The 27,069-nt window shown below is 34.7% G+C and overlaps 2 protein-coding genes across 2 annotated transcripts; one reads left to right on the forward strand and one right to left on the reverse strand.

The window, feature by feature from the left end:
• Positions 1 to 107: 107 nt before the first annotated feature.
• LOC136800723 (uncharacterized) lies at positions 108 to 26,907 on the reverse strand (the record flags this gene model as incomplete). The annotated part of the gene is given in 23 exon segments (XM_067057378.1): positions 108 to 398; positions 2,677 to 2,769; positions 3,461 to 3,585; positions 3,859 to 4,077; positions 4,562 to 4,748; positions 13,160 to 13,201; positions 14,178 to 14,221; positions 15,038 to 15,218; positions 15,690 to 15,767; positions 16,115 to 16,213; positions 16,513 to 16,571; positions 16,932 to 16,982; positions 17,380 to 17,451; positions 19,648 to 19,749; positions 21,209 to 21,309; positions 21,948 to 22,040; positions 23,082 to 23,312; positions 23,912 to 24,030; positions 24,239 to 24,374; positions 24,749 to 24,879; positions 25,131 to 25,285; positions 25,545 to 25,699; positions 26,689 to 26,907. Coding segments are annotated over 23 exon segments (2,829 nt in total). The 3' UTR covers positions 108 to 232.
• Positions 7,485 to 9,162, forward strand: LOC136800724 (ankyrin repeat and sterile alpha motif domain-containing protein 1B-like). The gene has a single exon (XM_067057379.1). It carries the CDS (start codon positions 7,758 to 7,760, stop codon positions 8,868 to 8,870), a length of 1,113 nt encoding a protein of 370 aa, XP_066913480.1. The 5' UTR covers positions 7,485 to 7,757; the 3' UTR covers positions 8,871 to 9,162.
• Positions 26,908 to 27,069: the final 162 nt, after the last annotated feature.

Consider the following 27,069-nt stretch of genomic DNA (forward strand, 5'->3'; position numbering starts at 1 on the left):
GAAAAATTAAAACCAAAATAGACGCACATTTTTTTCAATCCGGGGTTAAACAAAGAATGGTGTATACTTGTAAAAATCTTCAAAAATTTGCAAAATAAATCATTAAACAAATTTCATCCCGCCTAAATATGTGAATACAGAAACAGTGTTTTCTTAATAGAACGGAGTGAAATTCACCCCGGCTACGTGCAACCACCGCTTTATTCAAAGAGATAAATATGATAAATCATACCTAGACAGTAAAAACACCCATTAAACCAGGCGCTGATTGAGCTGCTGTGTTCGGTAAAATATTTAGCAGAATGTTTTCTAGAAGTTGAAGCGTGGTGTACGTACTTGAAGCGTTCTTGTAATATTTTTGTAAAAAACTCTCGTATTGTTTGATGAACACCATTAACCTGAAAAAGAAATGCAAAATTCAAATAAAACAAAAACTTTTGGACACATATAAAATTTCTGCGAACAAGAAAGTTTCACACGGGGTCAAAAAATCGCAAATATTAGGATGAAAGTTAGCGCTGGTTTAGATGGCCCAATTTTCGGTCTGCTTATTCTGCTTGTGAATTAAAGTGGGCAGAAAGTTGTTGTCTAAAGTCAAAATATTGCCCTCTTTTGAAGTCAATGTAAAGACTTTTATCAATCTTTTGTACAAGATTTTAAGAAGATTTCAACTGCCAACTTTCCGTCCACTTTTCCCCTAATTCTATCAAATTAAGGGCTCTGACCATAGTCGAAAAATTGATTTAGGTATTTGAACATAAAAGTTATGTTTTAGGTTCTTTAACACTTTTAACAAAGAATTGCCTTTATAAATTGCTTTTTAATCAAATCCCTTAAGAGCAATTAAGAATTTAATTGCAAAAATGACGTTATGAACTTTAAAAAGACGTTAATAATATGTTGCATCACCTTCTTCTATAAAAAGTTTTAATGGGTCAAACTGTCCGCAAAGAATTGAACTGTTTTAAATTTTTCGGAAATTTTTTCTAAATTAATGCATCAAAATTTATGACTGTTTTTCTATGAAAAATTGGGATGGAAAATTGGTCAAAAAGCACTATTTTCAAGATTTTGAAGCAAATAAGCTTTAAGAAAAATTTTCCGAAAAAAATAATTTTAGTTCGATAAAATATTCAAAATGTTTTTTCTTCGCCGAAACTAAGCTCTTCAAAGTTGAAATACTCTTCTTCGCGAAAGTCTTCATTTTCTTCTTCATCAAATTTTTTCATTGTGATTCTTAAATTTTCAGACTCACGGATAATTGGCCTAACAGAAAATGTATAACATGCCACAGTTTTGTGTGCTACATCAAGTAGCTGGTTGTGCTCGTCGAAATGCATCAAAATGGCGAAAACTAAAGAAATACAAAAAAAAAATCGAAATTCAACAAAATAATGGATTCTGCACCCCTGACAACTGCTTCATGAACGAGATTGTGAAGGACAATGATGTGCTACAATGTAGAAGATGCGAAAGGTTTGTCCATTATGCATGCACGGAGCTACCTGCCTATCAGATACAGCTGTGTCTCCAATACAAAAGCCGGCGCTTCGAATGTGCCAAATGTGTTACAGTCACGCCAATTCTTCTGGAAAAGATCAAAACAAGTACAGAAAGAGTGCGTAAGGACAAGGCAACAAATACTGATAAGGTTAATAATGGAGAGCAACAAGGAGATAAATCTACAAACGCTCGATTGGACAGGCTGGAGAAGAAAATCGAGAAACTTTAGATAAGGAAGATGTCGCTAAAGATAAAAAACAAAGGACATACGCAGAAGAAACTACCAAAGAAGAACTGAAGAAGCAAGAGGTAACTATGAAACAACAGACATATGCTAGCATTACAGAGTTAAAGAAACAAGAGGTAACGATCAAGAACTTCATCAAAGAAGAGAAAGAAGAAGTACGATGGCTGAACCTGACAAAGTGCAATATCATTGTTCACAACATTGGTGAACTCAAACATGAAACCCTTGAAGAACAGCGAACAAGTGATAAAGATTACGTCGAAGAATTTGTGAGCAGCCAAATGGGACTAAAGGTAAACATCGTCAGCGCAGAAAGAATAGGGGCTCGAACGAGATGTTCAGGACGAAACGTTGGCGACCCTTAAAAGTTGTGTTAAGGAATGAAGAAGAGAAACGTCAGATTCTAGCATCAGTCCACAAGCTAAAGAAAATTGTAACTGATTTACGAGTAACCGATGATTTTTCTAAAAAAGAACGCGAAACCATCAAAGAATGGCATAGGAACGCAAAAGAGAAGACAAAGTTACAAAAGGATGGCAGTCAAATAAAGGTTAGAGGAAGTCCTCGGACTAGACTCTATTTCAGGAAGATCTGCTGTGACTTACGCGTTACTGAAAATGAAATATTGTAAAGACGACTGATTTAGAGGCCAGCTGTGCTGCGCCTACAAAATGTTAAATAAATATGATTATTTCATAGAGGTCGATAGACCTGCGAAATATATTACTATAAATAAGTAGAACTTTATTTTGTAATGGCAAATATTGAAAATTCACTATGGGCAGAGCCAAATCTAGGGCTAAAAGCAGTCCATCTAAAACTAGAGTTTACTCGTAAAGATATTTTTTAAATGTTCATTAGAAAAGTTTTGAAATTCTAAAGGCTATTCAAATTCTGCGCGCGGAATGAATAAAAATTGTTCTTACTTATTTGAGTAATCACTTTTGTGAACTTGTGATAAATTCTTCAATTCCAATAAAACACTTTTCTCTTTGTCGTTTATGACTCCGTAGCATAACCTATAAAATGATAGTTAATGATTTTAAGTAGGTCATTGCCGTGATGAATATCCCTTCCCTAATCTTACTTCGACTTTAATAAAAACGTACCGTACCTTAAGGGAAGAAATTTTCGCGAGAAGAAATTTTCGCGAAATTTAATTTCGCGAATTTGGGTGTAATTCGCGAAATTAAATTCCGCGAAACACACCAAAATTGTTAAATCACGAAATTAAATTCCGCAAAATTCGATTTTTTTTCTTCTTCTTTTATTTTGTTGCTTTTGACCAGGTATTACCAAAAAAGATGGACACAATTGATTTTTAAGCATTATAACGTGTATTTTTTATCAAATATAAACAAATTAAATTCCGCGAACATTTCTTCTCGCAAAAATTTCTTCCCTTAAGGTACTTAAACAGAAATAGCAAGGTTAAGCACGGGTTTAGTTTGACCGTAAAGTGCAATACTGTAAGTATGTACATAACTTGTCAAAGCAAACCATGCAAGTGAAATCTTATGTACAGGCCTACAGTGTCGCATTGAACGGTCTAAATAAACAAATGCTTAACCTGCTATTATCTAAAAGTGTCCTTACCAATCAAAAGAGCCAAAACCGGAATTTTGGAATGTTATAGGTAAGAACGGCAAATAAAACATTGAAAAAAAAATCAAACAAAACATTTGAAACAACTGAGAAAAGTTTTGTTACCTAGCAACAAAGAACAGCATTTCTGTCAACAGTGCGAATTCGTCCAAAACAAATTGACGTGACCGAATATGAAGCTTCATTTTTTCCAATTCATTCTTCAACGATTTGATTTGTTTGCAAAATTCCTAAAAACAAGATAAAGTATGCAAAGTATTAAATTTCCACGATCTATTAGAGAAAGTGGTTAGCACTCCAGTCGAAATTGGTAAACTACCGGCACACATTCGATTTTTGAACTTTACTTGCTCAAACCCTGTGAACTCAAAGAGAAAACTTCTTGTATTGGAAAACTTAAATTTCGATAGGTCAATTATTAAATTTGGTTCTTATCTGCACAAAGCAGATAAATATGAACGCGGAGAATTGATTTCAAAATTGATTCCATCTTTACTACTGACCTGTATGTGTTCGATTGTTATATTTTGACATTCACTCGAACATCTCTGTATCAAATCGTCAATAACTGACAACGTCGATACTTCCCCGCCATCTTCAATATTTGTTGCATTAGTTTCCAAGGGTAACGAGAAGCCAAGCCTAAGAATACGTGAGCCGATAACATCATGGTCATCTTCGTAAATGAGGTAGTTTGTTATGGAACGTACATAGTCTGCCGTCTGAGTAATGAAGATAATTCAAATCAAAAGTTGAGAAATGTAAAAATTAAAACTCATTCAAATTTTCGGAAACATTTCCACCGTAGTAAAAGACTTTTTAAAAGCAGCTTTGAACAGTTCTGCTCATTAATTTCAAAGCCCTGTAAGGGCTAAATCCAAAACTCTTGGATGGGAAATGAAGCCACTTATTTCCCATCCAAAACGCGTGATCCGCAAGGTTTTTACACAAACGCCCGATTGAAAATAAAATTTATCGCTAGCTTTTAATTAACAAGTCGCGCGAAAAAAAATAAAGAGCTAGATTCGATCAGTCATTCTAAGTGCAGCGCAAATCTTAAGGTTACACTTTTTCTTGCTTGAGAAAGGTCGAAGATTTTCTTTAGTCTCTTCCGGGCCAGGACTGGGGGGCTTTAAACCCGATGGTTCTGTTCTGTTCCGCTCTGCTCTTCTTTTCGCTATTTTTGAAAAAGATTTTACCACTCACTATTGATTCACATACATTCCATCCCATAGATGATGTAATCATTAAAGATGGTAGACACAATGACAAGTTTGCCAAATGTTTGTTTTGGTTACCAAAGATGGTGGCGAAACCATGACAACCATGACTCGGTAGGGATGATGCGATTTCATGAACTCGAGACAAATATTGAACACTCTCGGGACAAATCCTGAAATAAAAGAAAAATGAATCTTCTTCCGAGTGTTTTTGTAATGGGAATTTTCATTTCAGGCAAGATAAATTTTAGGTTCTTCAAACTTCTGAGATGGAAGAACTTTGGACACAGTGTTATAAAGAAAGCAGCGTTGATCTCTTTTACAAGCTTTTCTACGAATGGACTAAAATTCGTGGGATTTTTTTATAAATCCCAAGAATCAAGGGACTTTCATTCATCTTGCGATCTGTTAAATATGTTAGTATTTAACATTTAAACAGCAGATGACATAGTGATATCTTTAGATAAGGATATTCAACACATGTTTTTCATGTCAAAAAATAGATTACGAGAACACATCGATCAATCAATCATTGGGTTGAGAGATCAAAATTGATATCACACGTTCAAGCAAGTATGTAATACAGTAGTTCTCCATAACTCGAATACGCAGGGGGGGACGCCAACTTTGTTCAAGTTAAGGAAATTTCAAGTTATAGAGACTGATTTATAAGGCATTGTTAACTGAAGAGACCAACTAACTTGTTCGAGTTAAGGAGACATTCGAGTTATAGAGGTTCGCGTTATGAAGTGTCGGCTGTATCACAAAACTTTCATTAGCAGACCCTTTGTAGTTTGAGAATGGACCCTATATATAGGAGGCTCACTCTACGATTTTTTCAGCCATACGTCTTTTTATGGACACACCTTTTCGGGATTCTCGACCTTTTATTAGCTAGTGGGGGCGAATAAACTTGCTTAACGATAGGTGCTGATAGAGAACATACAATTTAGATGGATTATATTAAATGAACCAGTTTTTTTTCATTTTAATGACTGAGTTATAGTATCATTAACCCTTTGAGTGCCAGGGTCCTTTTTTCTAAGTTTTTTTTAAAAAATCGCTAGTTCAAACTTTAAGGGCTTATATCTCCTGATCTAGAAGGAATTAGAAGCTCGTATATAGCTCGTTGGATAGCTTAGAGTCTCTTCTTTCTTTTGGGCGCCTTCGGCGCCGCCCGATTTAGGAAGGGCGTGGTGGGCGGCGGCCAAGGGGGGGGGGGTAGGTTAGGGAATTAAAGCAGTCAGGCCCGCTGCGCGGACCTGACTGAACTGATGAAAAGGTGCCCAGTGGTAAAATTTCAAATCAATTCACTAGAAGACAGAATAAAGTAAAACAGGGCCAAATTTGGAGGTTCTTGGATCACTCGTTGACCAAAAATAGTCAAAAAACGGTCAGAATCTCAAAAAAGTGAATTTTTGTCAATTTTTTGCATTTTTTTGACTTTTTTGCTTAAAATTTCGCTGGAAAGACTCACTTTTGAATTTTTTTTTGCTTGACCATAAAGGACAATCTAATTCCTACGAGTTTGACCAAAAATAACGATTTCTAACTCAAACTGGGCATTACAGGAGGGCTTCGCCCTCCTATATAGCCCATGTCGTATATATACGACATCGGCACTTAAAGGGTTAAAAAGACGTTTCCTTTTCTCTGACTGAAACATTTGTTTAATTTCATTAGGCAGTTAGTTGACCGCTAGACACCTGGTTTCCTTTAGCTTGTAATAGAAGGTCACAGCGTTTTTTTGGCCGCAACCCACTCAGCATTTTATGGTCGGCGAAGGAGGCAAATAGCTTAATTATTGTATAAATTACATAAATTAAGCCTTCAAAGGTTGCTTTGAAGTGGGTAACGGACTTTACTGAAGGACGAATTCACAATAAAGGCCAGTGTGCATGATGAAGGAAGGTAGTTCATAACTTCCACTTTATACAAGATCGATTAGGGTCTCTACCTCGATTTCAACCCCAAATAATTCGAAGTCGAGTGGAATAAGCGGGGGGGGGGGGGGGGTGGAAAAAAATCGCAAAACTTAAAGCGGGAGGGAGGGGGCTGGAATTAAAATGTCCTGGCTGAAAATTTTTTGAAAAGGAGGCTAATACAGCAGAATTAGGACAAACGAGGGAACTTTCAAAAACGTTTTCCCAAAAATTAATAAGCGGGGGGGGGGGGGGGGGGGTTGAAATGTTGAAATAAGAATGTCCTGGGTGGAAAATTTTGGATAAATTAATTAGCGGGGGGGGGGGGGGCAATTAGGTATTCAAGAGTAGTACACTACTGGGAGCTGAAAATGCTTTTTTAACGCTTCTATCCACGGTGAAATACAACAATTCGTGCAAGAACATAACATGAATGAAAGTAGGTCAAATGTTTTTACATTGAGCAAAGCTATAATCGTGAACAGTCGAAATATGGAGTTTAAGTAATTACGGATTAAGTAAGGGCTCAAAACAGTCAAATCCGATTGAAATTCAAAACAAACAATATCCCTTTAAATCCGATGTATGCGTTGAAAAGTTTCAAAACGCAAACACAAACTGATACTTTTTAGAACCATATCATAAAAGTCGTAATGTAAATAAAACTTTAAACAATTTTGAAACAGTAGAAAGAAACGTTTATCAGGTTTGATTGATTTAACATGAAAACGATAAGATACGTTGGAGAGATAGAAACCAGTAAAAAAACTTTAATGTTATGGACACATTAAGACGATAATGGCAAAATATTTAATACTTGAATGAAAGAAAGGAGGCGAGATGAAAGAGTAACATGTAATTAGAGTCATAGACGTCATTTTGTCATTTGTCATGCTCTAAGCAGCAATATTGCATGCATAGTCAAGAAATTAAGAAAGTGATTTATGTCATATCTTTTATTATATCTCTCTTCTTGTCTTCGCAGAATAATTTGATATAGAAAGGAGGAAAGCAAAGGAGAGGAGAAGAAAAATAAACGGCTGAACACATTTCAAAAGACAGCACAGAGAATTTTGTAAACTTTATTGTCCGCTTGTGAACCTGCTTGGAACAAAAACAGAATAAAGTTGTTTTCATAACTCAAAATTTGCTTCAAATCTGGATAAGGTTTGGTATCAACATTTGGCTCATAGATATAGTTCGGTTGGACGCTTTTGAACCCTAAAGACATATTTTCACTTCGATAACACCACTGACACTATGACAGAGATGCTAAAAGCCATCCGTTCAAACGACGTCCGAAAGGTCAGTAAGAAGCTGCAGAAAGGTTATGACGTGAACAAGGCAGTCAACGAAACGAGTCACACTGTTCAAGGAAAGAAGCAAGTCTCTACAATCCCCATATGTCTGGCCGCCACGCATGGGTTACGGGAAATCGTTGAGCTGTTACTAAGCTATGGCGCGAACATTCACGCTTGTAACATAGACTGGTCTACACCTTTACACATGGCGACATTTCATGGTCATATGGAGATAATAAGATGCTTGATAGAACGCAGAGTCAATCTCAACAATAGCGACCAGCAGGGGAACACAGCTTTACACTTGGCTGTTGTGAAGAATAACTATGAAGCAGCTACGTTATACGTTGATAGCAACATTGACGTCGATATACGTAACAATAAAGGCGAAACGGCGTTGGATATTGCACGCGCGCTTCAATATGAACATTACGTTAATCTTATTGAAGATAAAAAGAGAAGCGAGCGGGAAAAAGCGTATAATAAAGATGAAAAACGAGTCCAGGCTAAACGAGTTATGTCGGAGATAACAAAACGTGAGAGCTTACATCGCCGAATGGCTGAAATGAAAACACAAGAGGTCGAAAACGCTTTAAATGAAAAAGAGAGCGAACTAAGAGACGTTACAGACGAGTTAAACGATTTAGATGAATCGGCGACCAAGCTCACACAACAAATCGCGCAACTAGAGGCCAGACTACGTGATGTGAACCAAGAACGTGTGACCAGGGAAAGAATGAAAAACAATATTTTGGAAGACATGGAGGAACTACAAAAACGTAAAGAGCACAATAACAACGAATGTGAAACATCCTCCATAACTAGAAGTCATAGTTTGAAAGATCGTTCCGAGTTTGAATGTCCTATATGTTTTGAGCTTCCGTTTGCTCCGAAGAAAGTTTACCAATGCGCTAATGGACATGTGTATTGTAGTGAGTGCAAAGAAAAACCAAATATGACGCACTGTCCGCAATGTAGAGTTCCGCTGGATCAGAATTCCGCAATCCGGAATATAATGTATGAGGATATGATATCCAAAAACCAACAGAGAAGAGCTACCACTCAACTTTAAGATAAGATTCGAAGGAACTGTTAATTTGATAAGTTTTAAGAGTTGATAATTAAAAGTTGTAGTATTTCAATTGGAGTTTCTTTCAGAAACTTGAATTCCAGTTGTCACTAACACACCATAGGAACAACGGTTAAATGTTATTGTTCTGTCAAAATATTTTTGAGGTTTATTTTTGTTTATACGTTTGAATTTTTTTTCCGTGATGTAAATCGAGTCTTATTCAGTCTTATTTTGTAAATATAGTATAAAAGAATTTTTAAGAAGTTTCAGAAAATAATATTGCTTGCATGCTAAATGGATTAATTTGTAGTCTGGTTCGAAAATGTTTGGACTTTAAGAGTTTTTGAAAGAGAACTGTTCCAATCTTGTCCCAAGAATATCCACAGAGCGAATAATATCAAAGAACTACTACTTTTCTATAAACTACCATGAGATGGGAAAACTTTTCGTTGGGTAAAATCTAAATTGGAGAAAACTTCATTTTTGTGAAAATCTTTTTAACAATTCCCTTAAAGTTGAAGTTTTTTTCTCCGGGGAGAACTTTGTCATTTTCCTACAAACTTGAAGTGCTGTTATTAGAGGTTATTTCCAAAAAACTGACTTTTTTTCCATGTCGAAATTTCAAAAAATCGTTAAAAACAGCGAGCAAACTTTTCTCTTGACACTTACCTTCTTACACATAAAAATACAAAAAGAATGCAATTGTGTTCATCAAAACTCGTTGTAGAATTTAAGAATATTATATGGTAAAACAAGCTATTCCCACGTGGGGTAATATTTTTGGAAGGCCTGAAAGATTTTTTTGGAAATCTCCAAGATGTGTGCTATGTGAGAAAAATTTTTGAAAAAAATAGATCACCATTCCTCGACTAGCTGCTAAAAGAACTTGGGTCTGCATTGAGTTTTCTGGTGTTGGAAATGTTGATGACGTGCAAATAAGATGGATAAACTGTTGGCAAAATATAAGATAGGAGAAAAAGGAATAAAAAAAACAATGAAATTGTGTTTTTGTCAATTTGTGTTATTTATAGCGTGATTGCTGTTTTTGATGATTTTTTGAAATTTCGACATGGAAAAAAAGTTTTTTGGAAATAACTTTTGAACTACTTTTTCAAATTTAATTTATGATAGCTCATAATTCAAGTTAGAGCATCCTCTATACAATAAAAAAAGAATGAACAAAAAATTTAAACCTGAAGCTCACAATATCTCGACAAAGTTGTATACTTTTTTTTGGTGCACCCGGTATATTGAACATACTTTCAAAATGTAACAAATCTCATTGATATTTAGACATTAATGATGTAAAGACTATTCGTTGGCGAGTCAAACGGAAACTCCATTTTCATTTCCTGAATTATCTTTCAATGACGTTATTAGAACAAAGAACTTATGGCCCGAATGACCCATGGCAGTCTTTGTCGCCAAGGGTGCAAAGGATCTTTTTCTGTTGTTAAGCATCAAAACATTAAACACATAAAACACATTTCTCGGCTGTTCCAGTGATCAGCTGACATTCTAAACAATTCTTATACCAAGAAGCAAGCTGCGTGAGAAAAAGCTCGATGGAGAGGAGAAATGAAAGAGAAAGAAGTTTTCAATACTGAAAAGGTAAAAAGTGTTTGATATGCAAGTAACCAGGGGTAACCATGTAAATAAAAACTGTAACTCTCCTCAATAGGTGAAATTCGTCACTAGTCAACTATCTGTTAGTTGGCATAACAAAGAAAAGACAAAAACAATGAAGAGCTAATTCCAAAATCATTCGTCAATAGCATTCCAATCAAATGGATAACAACAATAAATGCAATTAATTACTGGTTAAATGCGAACAATTATAGAATAAACAGATGAGTAGTATCAAATAAAAGAATGATTAAAAAGGGAAAACGCGTTCGTTGACCAATTAAACTATCCAAGATTCGCTTTTAATTGCTCCAGAATTATACTGAAATCAAAATAATGAGATTTCTTCTGACAGATGGTCTTAGAGGTGAAACCACGACTATCGATTATTGGACAGTTTAGGTGACTAAATATATTTTTTACCAATTATGAAAGTTTTTTCGCTTTTTGACTGCTGAAAGAAGCTTTCTGATAGTAAATTAATCTACGCTGACAGTCATGAACCAAAACAATCTGTTTCACATCCCGAAACCTCCATCAAAATTCTTAGAATGAAAGAATGTGACTGACAATGCTTAGAACATACACACTTTTTTATAAGAACAAACTATATAATTGCATTAGCTTAGACGGCCAAAATATCAAGAGTAAGTTAAGAACATTTTAGGGCTTTGTGAATTCTAAAATATTCGAATCCTTAGAAAGTTAGGGAAAAATATTCTCAAAAAATGGTAAAATTAAGAACATTTTTCGAACACTTCTAGGCTTGAAACTAAAAAGCTAAGCTTAGATCATCCGAAGGCTTCAAACATGTTCTTATAAAAAAACATGTTAGTTAAACAACAAGGATCTGATCAAGTCGATCACAAGTTCATGAAAAACAAAAGCCTACTAGTAAATATTTATATTGAGTCAAAACTTTTGACAGAGAATTTTCAATCCCAAATGTTACAAAATAAAAAGTACGATAAAACAATGAGGGGGGCATTCTTAAGAAAATACTGTAACAAGAAAGGTAATAACAGTGCAGTCTTCAATCAGAGAATACATTGGATCTTAAGAAGATTCCCTCTTAATAAAAATGTGCGCCTTGAAGAAGGTATTATTTGAGATGGGTTCGTTAAAACATGGAACGACGTGTCGGCTATTTGAACTTAGATATTATACCCGCGTCTCAGAGCCCCGATGTGGCTTTTTTCCTCAGTGGGGATAACGATTCCTATATCCCAATGGGGATAGAAATTCTATTGAAATCAAAGTGAATTTCCCAGTGGGGCTGAAATTCCAGAGTATTTTCCCACCGGGGACGAAATTTTTGCCATATTTTCCAGTGGGGCTGGGGTACCAGCAGGTCTGTGACACAGGAGTGTGATATTGCACATTAATCAGAAATTTCAATGTTTCTTCAGTCTTTATCCGCAGTTGTATTGTATCTAATCTATTTGCACATTAATTAATTAGGAAGGTACATTTAATTCTATATTTAGAGATCTTTTTATCAACTCTCCATGGTAAATTTCGTGTCCGAATTTCTTTGTATAAAGCCTTATTCACGAAAGGAAGCGAAAACATTCTTGACCTTTAGAATGTTATTTGTAATGATTTGAGGTATAGATAGAATGTCTTGCATCATGTTTTGTTACATTTGGTGAAAAAGAAAAGCGGATGTGTAAAGGAAAGGAAGGAATAGTCTAGCAAGCTAGACGACTAATTTATACATAGTAGAAATAAAGCAAAAAGTAATGAATGGAACAATTTTAGTCGTCTAGAAACCTTTGTGCACTAACTCCAAACAAAAGAAAAGTGTCAATATTGCAATTATAATTTTTTCCTGCTCAAAATAATTCTTGAGAAAAAAAATATGTGTGGATTTGTGTATTGAAAGTTTTTCATTTGAGTTGATTTCGTTTTGAGAGTTTGTTGTTGCTTGATAAATTGTTTTCTCGCTACGCAAGTTTCTGCGTAGCTAGCCCCTGTATCTATAAGGCTGGAACACCGGATTCTTCCAGTCGTTTATACAAACTAAATCCCGTTCATTATTATTATTAGTATTGGTATTACTTCGGTACTTAATAGCCGTCCCCCCCCCCTAATTAATTTTCGAAATTTTCCACCCGGACATTCTTATTCACCCCCCCCCCGCTTATTTTGGGAAAATGTTTTTGAAAGTTCCCTTTTTTGTCCTAATTCGCTGTTAGACCTCCTTTTCAAAATTTTCCACCCAGGACATTTTTCCAACCCCCCCCCCCCGCTTATTTTTGAGATTTTTTTCCAACCCCCCCGCTTATTCCAACCCCCCGGCTATTAGGTACCCGAGAGTACTAGTATTACACGCATTATAAACGACTCCAGTCTAAGGAAGGAAGGGCGGGTCATGTTCGACTGTTATGTAAGGTAACGAACAGTCATGCAAAATTAATCAAATCTGATTGGTTTAGAGGATTATTTAGAGAAATTCATTATTTACAAACCTACAAAAAGTAATATTTAAAGTTAGTGGAAAAAAGGAATATCCCGCTTAGTTTGTCTACTTCCTATTAACTGAGAGTGGAAAAAAACATCAATTCCTGAAATGCAATGCCAAATAAGTTTGAAAATCGTTTTTTATAAAAAAGGTCTACTCTTCTGTGAAGCAAAGACTGTGAGACAAAAATATAGTATACCTTTCAAGCGTGTGGTCTTTTATACAAACAGCAAAATTCAATCTAAAAATAAGAATATTGTTATAGAAAAGATGATTGCACCATTTTTTAGAAACAGCTTTCACTTTGACTAAATGAAAATTGATATTGTTGATAGAGTTGAAACTTATATATTATTATAGTTCTCATTTTAGGGTTGGTGTCACGGGGCCTTGAACTAAAACTGTCTCTAAAGACATCACAGTTAAAACCATCATGTAACATTTTTCAAAAGTATAAGAAATATATTTTTGTAATTTCTTATAATTATAGCATATCATATTGACGAGGATGAAATTTTTGAAATCAGAAATTACCAAATTAGGCTATAGATAATTCATAAAATATATTGATGATATTGACATGTTGAGCTAGCTCTTTAAACGTAGACAGGAAGTGAACAACTTGAAATTTCTTCATTTTGCGGATATTAGGGCATAATCGAAATTCGCAAACTTTCAAGTGATTAAGGAAAAAAGACAATATCGTTAAAAATATTGTGATATTGTGTCTGCGATGGATTTTCTTGCTTTTCGGGGAAATTGGTTTTGTTCATAGTACGGAGAAGATTCCGCTACAACTGTTGTTGCATTTTTGGGATTAAGACAAATTAAAGGTCACATTTCAAGTGCAGTTCGAAACTGGGCACACAATTTCTCGAATTTCCAAATCATAACTCAAAGAGAGTATGAAAACACGCCCTATTTTAAATATTTCCTGATTATTTAAATTTAAAGTAGATCAAAATCAATTTTATGGCTGCCAGCACATCCTTTGTTATACAAACATAGAATTCCAGCTTAAATATTGGACCGTTTTCTTTTCTTTTTTGAAGTCAAGCAAAATCAAAAATTTATTTGAATAAGGCTTTAATGGAAAACAAAAAAAAAATCAAGAATTTCTTCTTGACTTTCGTAAAGGACTTTTTATGCCGGTATTACACTGGGAAACCAGCAAAAATGAAGAAAGTCAATTTTTTTTGTAGTACTGTAGTGCTCACCCTAAGTTTCTTGCATGATACGAGCGAACTTCAAGTTCTGATTTCTGTAAACGAAAGAAAAAGAAAGGAGTAAACAATCAAAAAAGCCTAATGACCCAATTAGCAAAATGTTGACTCTTGACGCTGAAGTCCCATAAAAACATAAACATAAAGAGAAAGTTGTTTTCCCCGTTCCATGGTATTTAGCATTGAGCTTAAAGCCCGAGGTGCTAGATTAAAATCTCTAATCTTTCCCAGGAAAGAAAAAGTGAAGCTTCTATATTCCCCATCCAGAACGCGCCGCAATCATGACTTTGTTTTTGAGGACTGCATTTTTCGGAATCTAGCAATAGATTTTATTTTCAATCCCGCGTTTGTGTAAAAAATACGCGCGAGCGTTCTGGATGGGAAATAGGCCTTTTTACGATCGAAATAAATTCTGTTCAATAAGGACTGGTTACGCTCTAAAATGACTTAACAATGATCACCAAACCTTCAAAACCAATTTGAAAAAATAGGAATTTTTACAAATTACCCACAAAAAGGCCCATAGCTGCTCAAGTTAGTCTGTGTAAAAAATGGCAACCGGAGTCGTGCGATGACTCTTTTGAATTACTTCAAAATAGGCCATTTCACAGTCGAAATGGATCATCGGTAATCAGGACTGATTGCACCCCGATAACGGTTTCCCATTGGTTGGACGCCAAAAATCTTCAAAAATTTCAAAACATTAGACCAATAGTAAGTCGTTATTAGCGCGCAGTGGTCCTGATTACCCATTACGCTTTGTGACTGTGCAATACAGATGTTCATTCGTGTCTTCATTTCAGAATTATTTTGTAGGTGAGGGTTTTTGTTGGAGGGGTTGGTGCTAAACTTACATTGGAACATGTGACAGTGTATAAATTGTTATCAATGTATTGCAATGATTGGTCCAGGTGAATATCTGGTAGAGCCTCTGCTGGCAATTGTAATAAAATATTGCGAGTTGAACAGAAGTTTTGTAATTGTTGTTGGCATGGGGTGATGTGATGGGGTTCAGTGGATGAAATATGTAGCGTTCTATTTGAAAAGAAATAAACATATAAATATAACTCTATTACTGATTGAAAAAGTTGTAGAAATTTTTTATCGGAATGTTAAAATTCAAAGCATAAATGAACCCGAGTGAGCTAGAAATAATTCAAAAAAAGCCTTGCATTCTAACTCGGGGGATACTTGGGCAAAATGGGTGCCGGGTATGTGCGAGCCACAAGGGTGCCTTCTTCACACCCTCGAAAGTCTCTCAAAGGGGTACAAAAACCATTAAAAAGAAAATTGAGTCTCTGTAAAAGTACAAAAATCACGAAATTCACAATTCTCTCAAAGGGTCGTGAAAATTGATAAACATTTTGCGAAAAGTCTCTCTAAAGGTCCCAAAAACTTTTCCTATCTCTAAGGGTCAATTTTCGATTTTTCGCTCAGACATACCCGTCACCACGCAAACGTAGTACCCCCTGGGCATATTAACCAGATTTGACATCACCGACTTACTTTGAGAGAACGAAAGAACTTATTTGACGTGAAAGTTCATCATGTTGTAAATCTAATTGTTGGTTCTGTATGTTGGTTCTGCGAGAAAAATGTTTTTGGAATTTGTTGAAAGACGATAAGATAAATAAAACAATAAATTTTTGGGGAAATGTTGATATATTAAAGGAGATTTCACACATTAAAGGAGGAATTTGACGTATTCATATACTGTATGACCTTTTCGCCGTCAAAGTTTTGCACAGCGAGGATAAAGAAAAGTGGAAACTGAATCCTTGAAGGTCTTAAAAGGGTTTAATCTTATTTTACACATAAATGATTATCCCTAGGAGCTGAATAAAACAATAGGCTTCTACTTATCCTCTGACCTAACGAAAGATGCTCTTTAAAAAAGGTCTGGGACAACAAGCAACTCAAATGGAACTTACTTAAAAAATGTATTGTATGGGTTTTGTAAAGGAATTGAAATATATGGCGTAACTTCGATAAATCTTTGTTGACAAAATACTTGAAATTCTAAAAATTCGCTGTAAAAAAGAATCAAAATATCAATTTTGGAAACGTTTAAGACAATCATGAGTCAAACAACACTGTAGTCTCCATAACTCGAACACGCACGTGGAATGGGAATTTGTAAAGGAAAGTTTGAGTTGTGGAGTAAGATTTATAACGAAAGCAAAAGAAAACTTGTTCGAACTAAAGAGAAATCCGAGTAGAGAGGTTCGAGTTGTGGAGTGTATTTATTTACTCATTGAACTCGCACCGCTAGAAATAGAATTTCAAAATTGAAGGTTGGAATAACAGTCAAGGAAAAAGATTTACTTACTTAGGTGTATAGAATGCTTTATCCTCTTTGCGTATGACGTGGTCGGTATTTATTTGTATCTGGTGAGAGAATAAAAGACGATACTCTATAACTCTAAACATCACAACATTTGCTGCTTACTGAGCCTTTTATTCAACTTGTTGTACGGGTTTCGAGGACAATAAATATTCAGGGTCATTGGTAGCATGTTTAACCCCCGCCCACGGGCGATTGAAAGGTTTTACAATCTTGTACAGACTACTAGACTGTCATTGGTCAATTGCCATAGTATTTCCGTTGATTTAATTGTAACGTAATGTGCTATTGAACGAAGACATCCTAAAAAGGGTTAAAATTAAAAGACCTGGGAAATAATATTGGTTTACAGATAGAGAAGGTAGCGATGGAAATGACTTGGATCATTAAATATTGTCCCTTACCTGGTTAACTTTGAATAGTGAAAGTAAATCAGCAATTTCACAAAGTAAATTCTAGAATTGAAATCAAAGAGAAAATCTCGAGTAATGAATATCATAAAATAATAATCGAACCTTGCACATTATCTTCCATCAAGTCGATTTATAAATATGCAAACGTTCTACAAGCCGCTTTGTTTTAACAGTTTGTCTGCTTCTTAAAAACACACCTTAAATCATTGAAAAGGCTATATACCTTATCAGCCCTTTTTATGTATAATTTAAAACCGGTCCGTTTTACGCGGTTCCTTATTACGCCAAAGCTTGATTTCTTCCATTTTTAGCCCAGCCCTAATTTAATTCCAATCCCTTACGCCGGTCTAGGTTACACCAGAGACCAAAAAAAATGCCAATAAGGGCCGTTGTAAAAAGGGCCAATAAAATAATGAATAATGATCCTTCATAAACTTACTAGATTAGGTGCATCATTGTGGTGGAAATCAAAGACAACAGATCGAGTTTGTTGGTTTGGCCAATCGCATATCTAAAACCGAAAAAATTTATGATTTCGAATTTGAGATATCATTGCTCCGGCCTAGGAGCCTTTAATTCTCTCTTCCGACAACGACGGTCAAGGTCAAGACATTTTTTTTTGTTTATCTAATCCGATGATCTATTCCGATTTAATAAAAACGGATTATCTGGATTTCGATAATATTGCGAAAGTATTTAGAAAAACATGGCTGCCGAAAGTGGGCTTAGCTGCAAATCTCAGTGAAAGATAGTGATCATTTTCATCATTATTCATGATGTTTTAGACATGATTTATGAGAAGTTTGATGCATACTGGTCTATAACAATGTGGAAAGACTTTGGAGGAATTTTGGCCATGAATCGTCAGCTGCTCGAGTGCTTAAATCTTGCATATGGCTAACTTCTCTAGTCTAGTTTTATGGACGCACAAAACCATAAAAAAACTCTGTAAACTTGACAATGGAATGAACCAAACACACATCCATTGGAATTCGAAAGAGAATACTAAAATTACAACATTACAGTGCAAATTTGAAAACGATCTGAGCAGTTTTTGTGTTGTCATGTGTATGGCTGAAAATGATCCTGTTTTGTATTCATCATTTTTTTTTTGACTGGGCGACCGTTCCTTTTGATTTTTCAAACCTGACAAAGATATTTTACAAACATATCACTATGAGAATCCAATAAAGGATACTAAAACACAATTCCTGTGTAAATTTGAACAAGATTGGAAAAGATTTCACAGTATTATGGCTGAAAATGATCGTTTTTGGACTTTGTCGTAATTTCATCGCGGCTGGCGACCGTTCCTTTTGATTTTTCAAACACCCGACACAAATATTTTACAAACATATCACTATGAGAATTCAATAGCGGATACTAAAACACAATTCCTGTGTAAATTTGAACAAGATTGGAGAAATTTCCACAGTATTATGGCTGAAAATGATCGTTTTTGGACTTTGTCGTAATTTCATCGCGGCTGGCGACCATTCCTTTTGATTTTTCAAACCCGGCATAGATTTTTCACAAACATATCACTATGAGAATTCACTAAAGGATACTAAATCACAATTCCTGTATAAATTTGAACAAGATCGGAGAAATTTTCACAGTATTATGGCTGAAAATGATCGTTTTTGAACTTTGTATCGTATATACCGTCAACTGCTCCAACTTGGGACGAGTGTACGCAACATGGGACTTGTTGATATCTGGTCTGTATTTTCACTTACTATAAAATCGAAAGAGAAATTGTGTATTTTTTAATACGCGGTTCATTAAACTCAAATCTAATGACTTTTGAGGTTCGGTGAAATGTTGCGTAAGATAGTCCCAAGGTGGAGCAGTTGACGGTAATTTCATCGTGGCTGGCGACCGTTCCTTTTGATTTTTCAAACCCGACACAGATATTTTACAAACATATCACTATGAGAATTCAGTAAAGAATACTAAAACACAATTCCTGTGTAAATTTGAACAAGATCGGAGAAATTTTCACAGTGTTATAACTGAAAATGATATTTTTTGGACTTTGTCGTAATTTCATTGGCTGGGGCGACCGTTCCTTTTGAAGATTTTTCAAACCTGAAACAGATTTTTTTCAAATATACCACTATTTATTACATACACACTATTGTACCATTTTATTTGGTTTATCCTACTCTCCCCCAAGTATTATCCCGACAGAAAAAATAATGCTTAGCTAAAAGCCCGTGGCCTCTAATTTAGGCTATTTTTCTCCCCGAAATTTTATCTGGACAATCAAATAAGAACTTGGAAATATTGACTTCTAAATGTTTATCTCATTTAGCTCCAATTTTGAACTTTTTAATCGAGGATGAGTGGGCGGGTGACGGGGTTGGTTCTTTAGGCAAGAAAGTGCATGTGTAATCACTTAGAAGAGCTAAACTTCCAGCTGGTTTATTTATTCGTTAAGATTATTTCTCATACTCGCTCTGCAATAGAATTATTACTATGCTTTCTGATCTGTTCTGATTAGCAGTTTGTGGGCAACGTTCTAACACAACTAACTCAACAAGCTCATCTTTCACATCTTTTAATCTCTTAAGCCGGAGCTTCCAGCGCAGCTGGTTTATTTACCTTAAAAACCATCGAGAAATCCGATTTTCTAGATATCTTCCAAAACAAACATTATTAATTGACAAAAGTGAAAAAAAATAACAAGCATAATTATTCTTACCTGAACTAAGGGTACAGCTTTCCCTTTGAATAATTTTAGTGTTTGTAAAAATGTAGCCATTCCATTATACATGGCTTCTAGTGATGAAGAGATCAGCAAGACCTAAAAAGTAAAGATGAAATGATTAATCGTTCTTCCTTATTATAGTAAATTCATGATAATACTGTCATGGTGGATTTATGATCTACCATTTTATAACTATTGCTATAGTAACCAACATTATAGCCGTCTTATTCGATATTTAATTATATGATGCTTAGTGAATGAATTTGAAAACACTTCTGTGTTTGGGCTGGCAGAGTGAAGAGCTTGCAAAGCTTAACGATCGTATCGAGGAAGAATGTAGACGTATTGGTTTTTTACGGGAACGAGGAACGTTGCCCATGAGTCGATTGAGAGATGGCCTTTGTATTGAGCTACGAGGAAGCTACAGGCATCTCTCGACATTCTAAGTCGATCGATCGTTCAATGATCTTGAAGGCAGAAACATTGTATTTGAATACATTTTCAATCGCTAATTGTTATGTTTTAATTACTGAAGAAGTCAACCACGGATTTGTCACTAACTACATCTAGTGTCACTTTATGCTTGTGCCCTGAATTCTACAATGCCCAAAAGGCTCTCCCCTTCTTCCAGAGTTGGGTTCCAGATTCGATCCCGAATACAAATTCATTGTTATTCAAGAGACAATCCCCGTTCTCCCCGTGACAATACACCACTGCAATGTCTTCCACGGACCTATCAGTTGATTGGTTGCAAGTGACGTACTGAGAGATATTATAACTTCGAGAAATGTTAAAGGTTTTGTTTTTAGATAAGAGTGATATCGTTTGCTTACTCATTAATTTTAATTCACAAGCTTTATCATATTGAATTGACACCCGTTGACACGGATGTGGTGCAAGTTTGGTCCGAAAGAGGAAAAGAAAAACATCTGTTTGCTATCTTCATTTGGATTAGGTTTTTCTTTCACATACCACTATTTAAATTCCCTTTAACTTTTTGCTAAATTACCCTCTGTTTCGGAATGATTAAAAAATTAAAAATACCAAAAAAATCGTAAATATGCATAATTAACAAAAATATTCTTAACTTTTTTTCGTTTTTATCAGTTTGAGTTATTTGTATTTCAATACTATTCCTTTCTAAAATGACAGATATTACATATCTTCACTATATATATAAGCATAATATAACAAAAGACAGACACTGTCCTGATATGAAATATGTGTCTGATATGAAACGGTAACACTTAATGTAAAAATAAAACCTTTTAGGCAGATAATTCATGTGACACTCTTTGTCATGAAATGATGTTCTATTCATGATATGCACCATTACGCAATGTCTTCCAACAGCTGATTGGTTAAAAATGACGCATTGATTGATTTTACGTCACTTACAACCAATCAGCTATTAGGTCCGTGATGTAATGTCAGAAGACATTGCAATGGTGCATATCATCAATAATCAAAAACCGTCCTCAACTCAATTCCTGAGAAAGACCAATACTTTTTATAAAGTAATTATCAACATTGCCAAAAGCACATAGTTACAGACCTTGGTCGTGGTGAACTGCAATTTATATTCATGTGGCTGGCTAAAATTTCGTTTATTGATTATACACTGCATATGGATGCTAGCTGGTGGTGATATACATGCTAAAATAGAATAGATGATTCAAAATGATGAAAGAAAAATACAGTGAGAAAGTTCACATGATTTGAAACCGAAATATCGAACTTGCACTCACGAATAAAAAAATAAGAAAGTACAATCATTTAAGCTTCAAAGTACCAAATTTGTTTGTTAAGCTTATTCAAATAGATCTTACCGGAGTTTTTGATTTTTCTCAAACAGCGATGCATTGTGGGATTGTTTCGGGGGTATTACAATAGAATTCACTCTAGGAATTCCTAAGATATTTCTATTGTAATACCCCCGAAACAATCCTACAATGCATCGCTTTTTTAGAAAAATCAAAAACTCCAATAGATCTTTGCACCATTCCTTTAGAAATGTAAATTTTATAATTTTGAAAAGTTATAGTTGTTTATCCTATAAAGGTCAGGGTTAAAGTTTCAGTGCAAATCTAATGGTTTATAGCTATATTATAATTTCGTGATATCAAAGTTGCTATATTATTTTATACGAAAAACTGGAAAACAATAAAACGGTAGGCGTTTTCGCATTTTCCCGTAAGAAAGATTACATGCATAGTAATTCAAAATACTATGATAATTTTCAGCACTGACATTATCAACTATTTAAAAACAAAATATGATACTAAGTAACTAACCACAAGAATGGCATTCGTAGGTTAAAGTGGTTCCAATGTCTTGAATCTTCGTTGAGAATGCATCAATAATATTCTTCAAGCCAACAAGGTCACCTAAGAAGAAAAAAAATTTGAAATATAGCGAAGACCCTAAGAAGGAAAATGGGCTGTTCCATTAAAAATTCATATAGGGGGTGGACGAACCTTTTCAAGTCAAAAAAAATTATTGAAAACGTGTCGATACCTCCTGGAAAATGGCGCAATCGGCAAAAATACCCTTGGAAAATTGCTTTCATAATTTAAAGTGAGGAAATTTTAAAATAACTTTTTACCCCCTTAGAAAATTGAAAAAAAACACCCCCTTCAAAATCTTTCTTGGATTACCATCTGGAAATGTTCGTCCAACCCCCTGTATGGATACAAAACGGAATGGCCTAATGTGTAACAGAATTTTACTTCAATTGTCTAGTGAATTCTTTCACAAAGATCGGAGAGATCAAAAAGTGCAACCTTTCCGATCACACTTAAGACTTCTTTTATAATACATTCGTTCACAAAATCCATCACCAAAATTGATGTATCTTATGCAAACACCCCTCATTACTTCAATGAAAATAATTACCCTTTATTTTCACTATTTTAAAGAACTTCAAGGCTTTATGTTTTCAAAAAGAAATCCTTGCATTTTTTAAAAATCGTTATGTTGAGATTCGAGATTCGAACGTTCAATTATTTTGCTGACGCGTTTCACTCAGATAGATTTTTATCAAATGTATTGTTGTGCATGGATAATAAAACACTCAAAAGTTTTTCGATGTTTACTGGTTTCATTAAAGGGATGATCAGATGGTTTGAGATATGTGGCATGTGGGTTCCTTCTTTTTCCAAGAACAAAACTTCAAAATAGTTTTGCTTAACTATTTTCCTAAGTTTCTTTTACTTTTAGTAAGAATTACAACGAAAGATCCGTGTAAGAACCCATTTTCAGTAATTTCAAATTGTGATATCTCGACTTTAGAAAATCGTTAGACTAAAATACTTGGACCGTAGAAGGTTACTACAGACCAACTATCTCAAACCATCTGATTATCTCTTTAAACCCTTTTTGATGTATATATTCAACTCTTTCGTCTATTGAATATTTACTAATTATACCTTCTTTCCCAATAAGTTGGACAATCAATTGAGTGGGTGGTACAAAAAACAGCCCCTTGTACTGTTTCATAAATTTTGGTGTCGGACATAGAAATTGAAACATCGAGTCTAATTCAACAGTGGTGACCAAGGAAGGTGTTGGTGGTTTGCTGGCGATGGTTGGTTGGATTTGAACTGGATTTCCTGGTGTTGTTATATCTGCCGTTGAGACATTTCCATTGGTCAAAGTCGCTAGATGTGTAAAATGATTGGTTTGGCAAAAATGAAGAGACAAAGGTTTATGTTTTTATCTATGATCTATGTTTTTTTATGAATGTACACAATTTTCATAGAAAGATACAAAAACAAAGACAATAGTAGATTAACTAAGATTCACAGGATGAGGATACAACAGAACATATGCATTGGGCCATTCCATTTTATATACATACAGAGGGGTGGACAAACATTTCTAGGGAGTAACCAGAGTAAAATTTCCTTCCAGGAGGTCTAAAGGAGGGTTTCCAGGTGGTAAAAAGTTAATTTTAAAATTTCCAGGGGGGGGGGTAGAAAACTGATATTAGTTCGTCCACCGTCATATTAAGATATGAAAAGTGTTTTTCCAAGGGTTCTTATGCAACATTTTGCCATTTTCCAGGGGGTATCTACACATATCTAAGAATCTTTTCTTGACTTGAAATGGTTCGTCCACCCCCGGTATGGATTTTTAATGAAAAAGCCCAGTGGACAAAAATATTTTTAGCTCACGAAAGCATTGTAAAGAATAATTAGAGCGTTATAAATCGAAAAAGAAAGTTCAATAACTCTATAAAAGAATTAAAAACCCATACAAGTTGGAGATGAAGGATCTTGTCCATTTTGCATAGAATGGGTGGTGTGATTATTTAAAACCTCCATCAATATTGGTTTAGATTGAGCCAACATTAAGGGTGATTTTCCTGCACATGATCTGAAAAGTAAAGAGAAAAATAATTTGTAAATAAACATAATCAAGTGTCAAAACATTTGGGGCAAGAAAATAGAAAAATGATTTTTTCTACCATTTGCAAGAAACAGACAACACGGAAAAACCTTCAGAACAGTCCCTTCCCTCACAATGCTCACGTACGTCAAACGTCCGAAAGAAAGCTTTGACAAGGAAGGTTAGGCATTTTTACCCTTTAATAGGTACAACATTGCAGTCAGCACCACGCTGTAATAATTCTTGTACAATGTCTGGGTCTGCTCTTTTAACAGCATCGTGAAGAGGGGATTCCCCATTTCCATTGACTGCATTCACGCTTCCTCCTTTATCTAAAGAGACAATATGGAAATCTTTATACTTTTTTGCACTGCACTGCGTTTTCTACATTCTTACATAAATGAGCCCCCATTCACCTTTCAAATCAGGCAATCATGCATAAAAAATTTTCAAATCACGTTATCACAAGTTAAATTTCCTATCAATCAATCACGTTTGGTTCCTCCGATCACGCAAAATCAAAATCATAAAATCTTAAATCATGTAATCACGAACTTAAAAAACATCGCTGAGGGGCCTCATAATGGAACAGTGTGATTAACTTTGTAAAAAGAATAATCGTAACAATAACCGATCAGTGAGTTAAACAAATGAAACCTTACTTTACTCTAAGTAACAATGTCTGTATTTAGAGATATTTTATTACCAAGTACAAGTTTGATAGTTTGAAGATCACTAAATGATACAGCCCAATGAAGAATGGAATTGCTTGAGGTACTGCCATCACATGAATTGATATCAATACCAGCAGAAACAAGCTGCTCTATACGATAGATTCTAAATAAATATAATTTTGTTGATTTAGTATTAATTATTATAAATTAAGAGAATTAATATAACATTTAAACTTCAAAGTGACAGAAGAGTCCTATGAGTATAAGCTTGTTTGTAAAAATCTACCAAAAGGTAGGGCAGGGCACAAGTTCCCATGGATTGCTCAGCTGAAACTTAACCCTTCTTTTCAATTTCCAAGCATTAGGCAGAGAGATATTAATTATGTTTATTAGATTTAAGAAAAATGCACAAACCTAGACTGTGATACAGCTTGCATTAATTCACCAACATACACATTTTTCATTTGATCTGATTTGCAATACTGGTATGGGTTAAGATCTTCTGTATTTTTTACAGTACAATTTGCTCCAGCTGCCAAGATAGCCCTCACAATGTCAATAGAATCAATCTATAAAAAATATATATACAATTTAAAATAAGGAATGTATGAATATCAAAACAACAATGTGCTGACACGCCTTTTAGAAACAATAATCAGAATTGTAATGTGGTGGTTTTTATTTAGGATTTTTTAATGAAAATTTCAAATAGACAGATAAATCTGTCTGTCAATAACCAGAAAAGTTGCAACACTACTGAATAATAAGTTTCAATAAAAAGACAAAACAACAATACTTTTCACATCCAAATAAATAACTGAAACAAACCCTTGTTGCATAATGTAGTAGTGTTCCAGAGTCTGTATCTTTGTGCAACAGCAATAGAGACAGAAGGTCAACATATTCTCCCTTATCATATTTGTGACCCAACTCTTTTTTATCTTGTTCTTCTCCCTCACTATCATACTCATCTTCATCTCGCACTTTAAAAAAAAGATAAACAGAGGATTCTTATTATTTTGGTGTTAATAAATTATTATTTTTTCAAATATCATAAAACAAGCAAACAAGCAAACATTTATTTATTTAAGAAAGTTTTTTTTTCTAAATAGTAGGGGACCAATCCTTTGGATCCGTGACATCTTTTATGCAACACAACCACACATGGTTAGTTTGAAAGTAGGAAGGTTTTTAAGACTTTTTTGAGAGGGGGCCCGCGAATTAGGCCCGGCAAAAGTTTTTATGACTAAAAGACTGACGTTTACAGACAAAACTGTAAAAATGGGTAAAAAAGTGACGTTTTTTAAAAGTCGAATTTGAAAGAAATGAATGAGACCATCGGAAAGAGCATAAAATTCTGAGCAAAAAAGTATACTACAACAAGTCTCTTACTTGAACGCGCGAAGAAATACAGGCATCTAAGGTTTGAAAATTCTGTCAGATAGAGTTCGATTGATGTCAAATTTGTCTAAACCGTACGGAGTCTGACAGAATTTTGAACTTTTTTTAAGTGGCCGTATTTCTTTGTGTGTTTGAGTAAGAGACTTGTTGTATTATACTTTTTTGCTCAGAATTTCATGCTCTTTCCGATGGTCCCATTCATTTCTTTCGGATTTGACTTTTGAAAAACGTCAATTTTTTACTCATCATTCTCCCTTACAGTTTTGCCTGTAAACGTCAGTTTTTTAGTCATAAAAACTTTTGCTGGGCCTAATTCGCGGGCCCCCTCTCAAATAAGTCTTAAAAACCTTCCTACTTTTGAACTAACTACATGTGGTTGCGTCGCATAAAAGATGTCACGGATCCTAAGGATCGGCCCCCTACTAAAACTAAAATCTTTTGATATGTCGTGATGCAGCACCAATTTATCTACTATTCAGATGATGATTAAAGTATGCATAAATTTGAAACAAAAACCTTCAGTGATACAGGAAAAATTTTATAAAGAAAAACAAATGCAGGTTTAGCTTACATGATTGAGCAGCAGAAAGTATTTGTCGTACAATGTCAGTTCGTTTTGCAAGAATTGCTGCTTTGATGTCGTTAAATGCTTCCAGAATAACAGGATCATCAGAGATATATCCCGTGTTTACATCATTAGATTTTGCTTCCTCATTATTTTGAGTAATTGAGTTGTCTTTTGAACCTTGCTCGTCTTTCATTTTAGTCAAAATTTTAATTCTTCCAAACACTGTAAAAAACATGTATAAACTAGAGATAAGCAACCAGTTCAGTGATTTGGAGTTTTTTGCTTTTGTTTTTAGATTATTCAAGGACTAGGGGGCATCTAAAAACTAGATTTTAAATAAATATGTCAGTCAGAAAGATAAGACGCTTTTTTATTCTGCTACTG

This window comes from Clytia hemisphaerica, unplaced genomic scaffold (genome assembly GCF_902728285.1).
Source record: "Clytia hemisphaerica strain Z4C2 unplaced genomic scaffold, Clytia hemisphaerica genome assembly, whole genome shotgun sequence".
NCBI lineage: Eukaryota > Metazoa > Cnidaria > Hydrozoa > Leptothecata > Clytiidae > Clytia > Clytia hemisphaerica.

Bases quoted from the DNA above. Each gene is read 5' to 3' on its own strand.
- LOC136800724 (XM_067057379.1), top strand. From the start codon at position 7,758: ATGACAGAGATGCTAAAAGCCATCCGTTCAAACGACGTCCGAAAGGTC.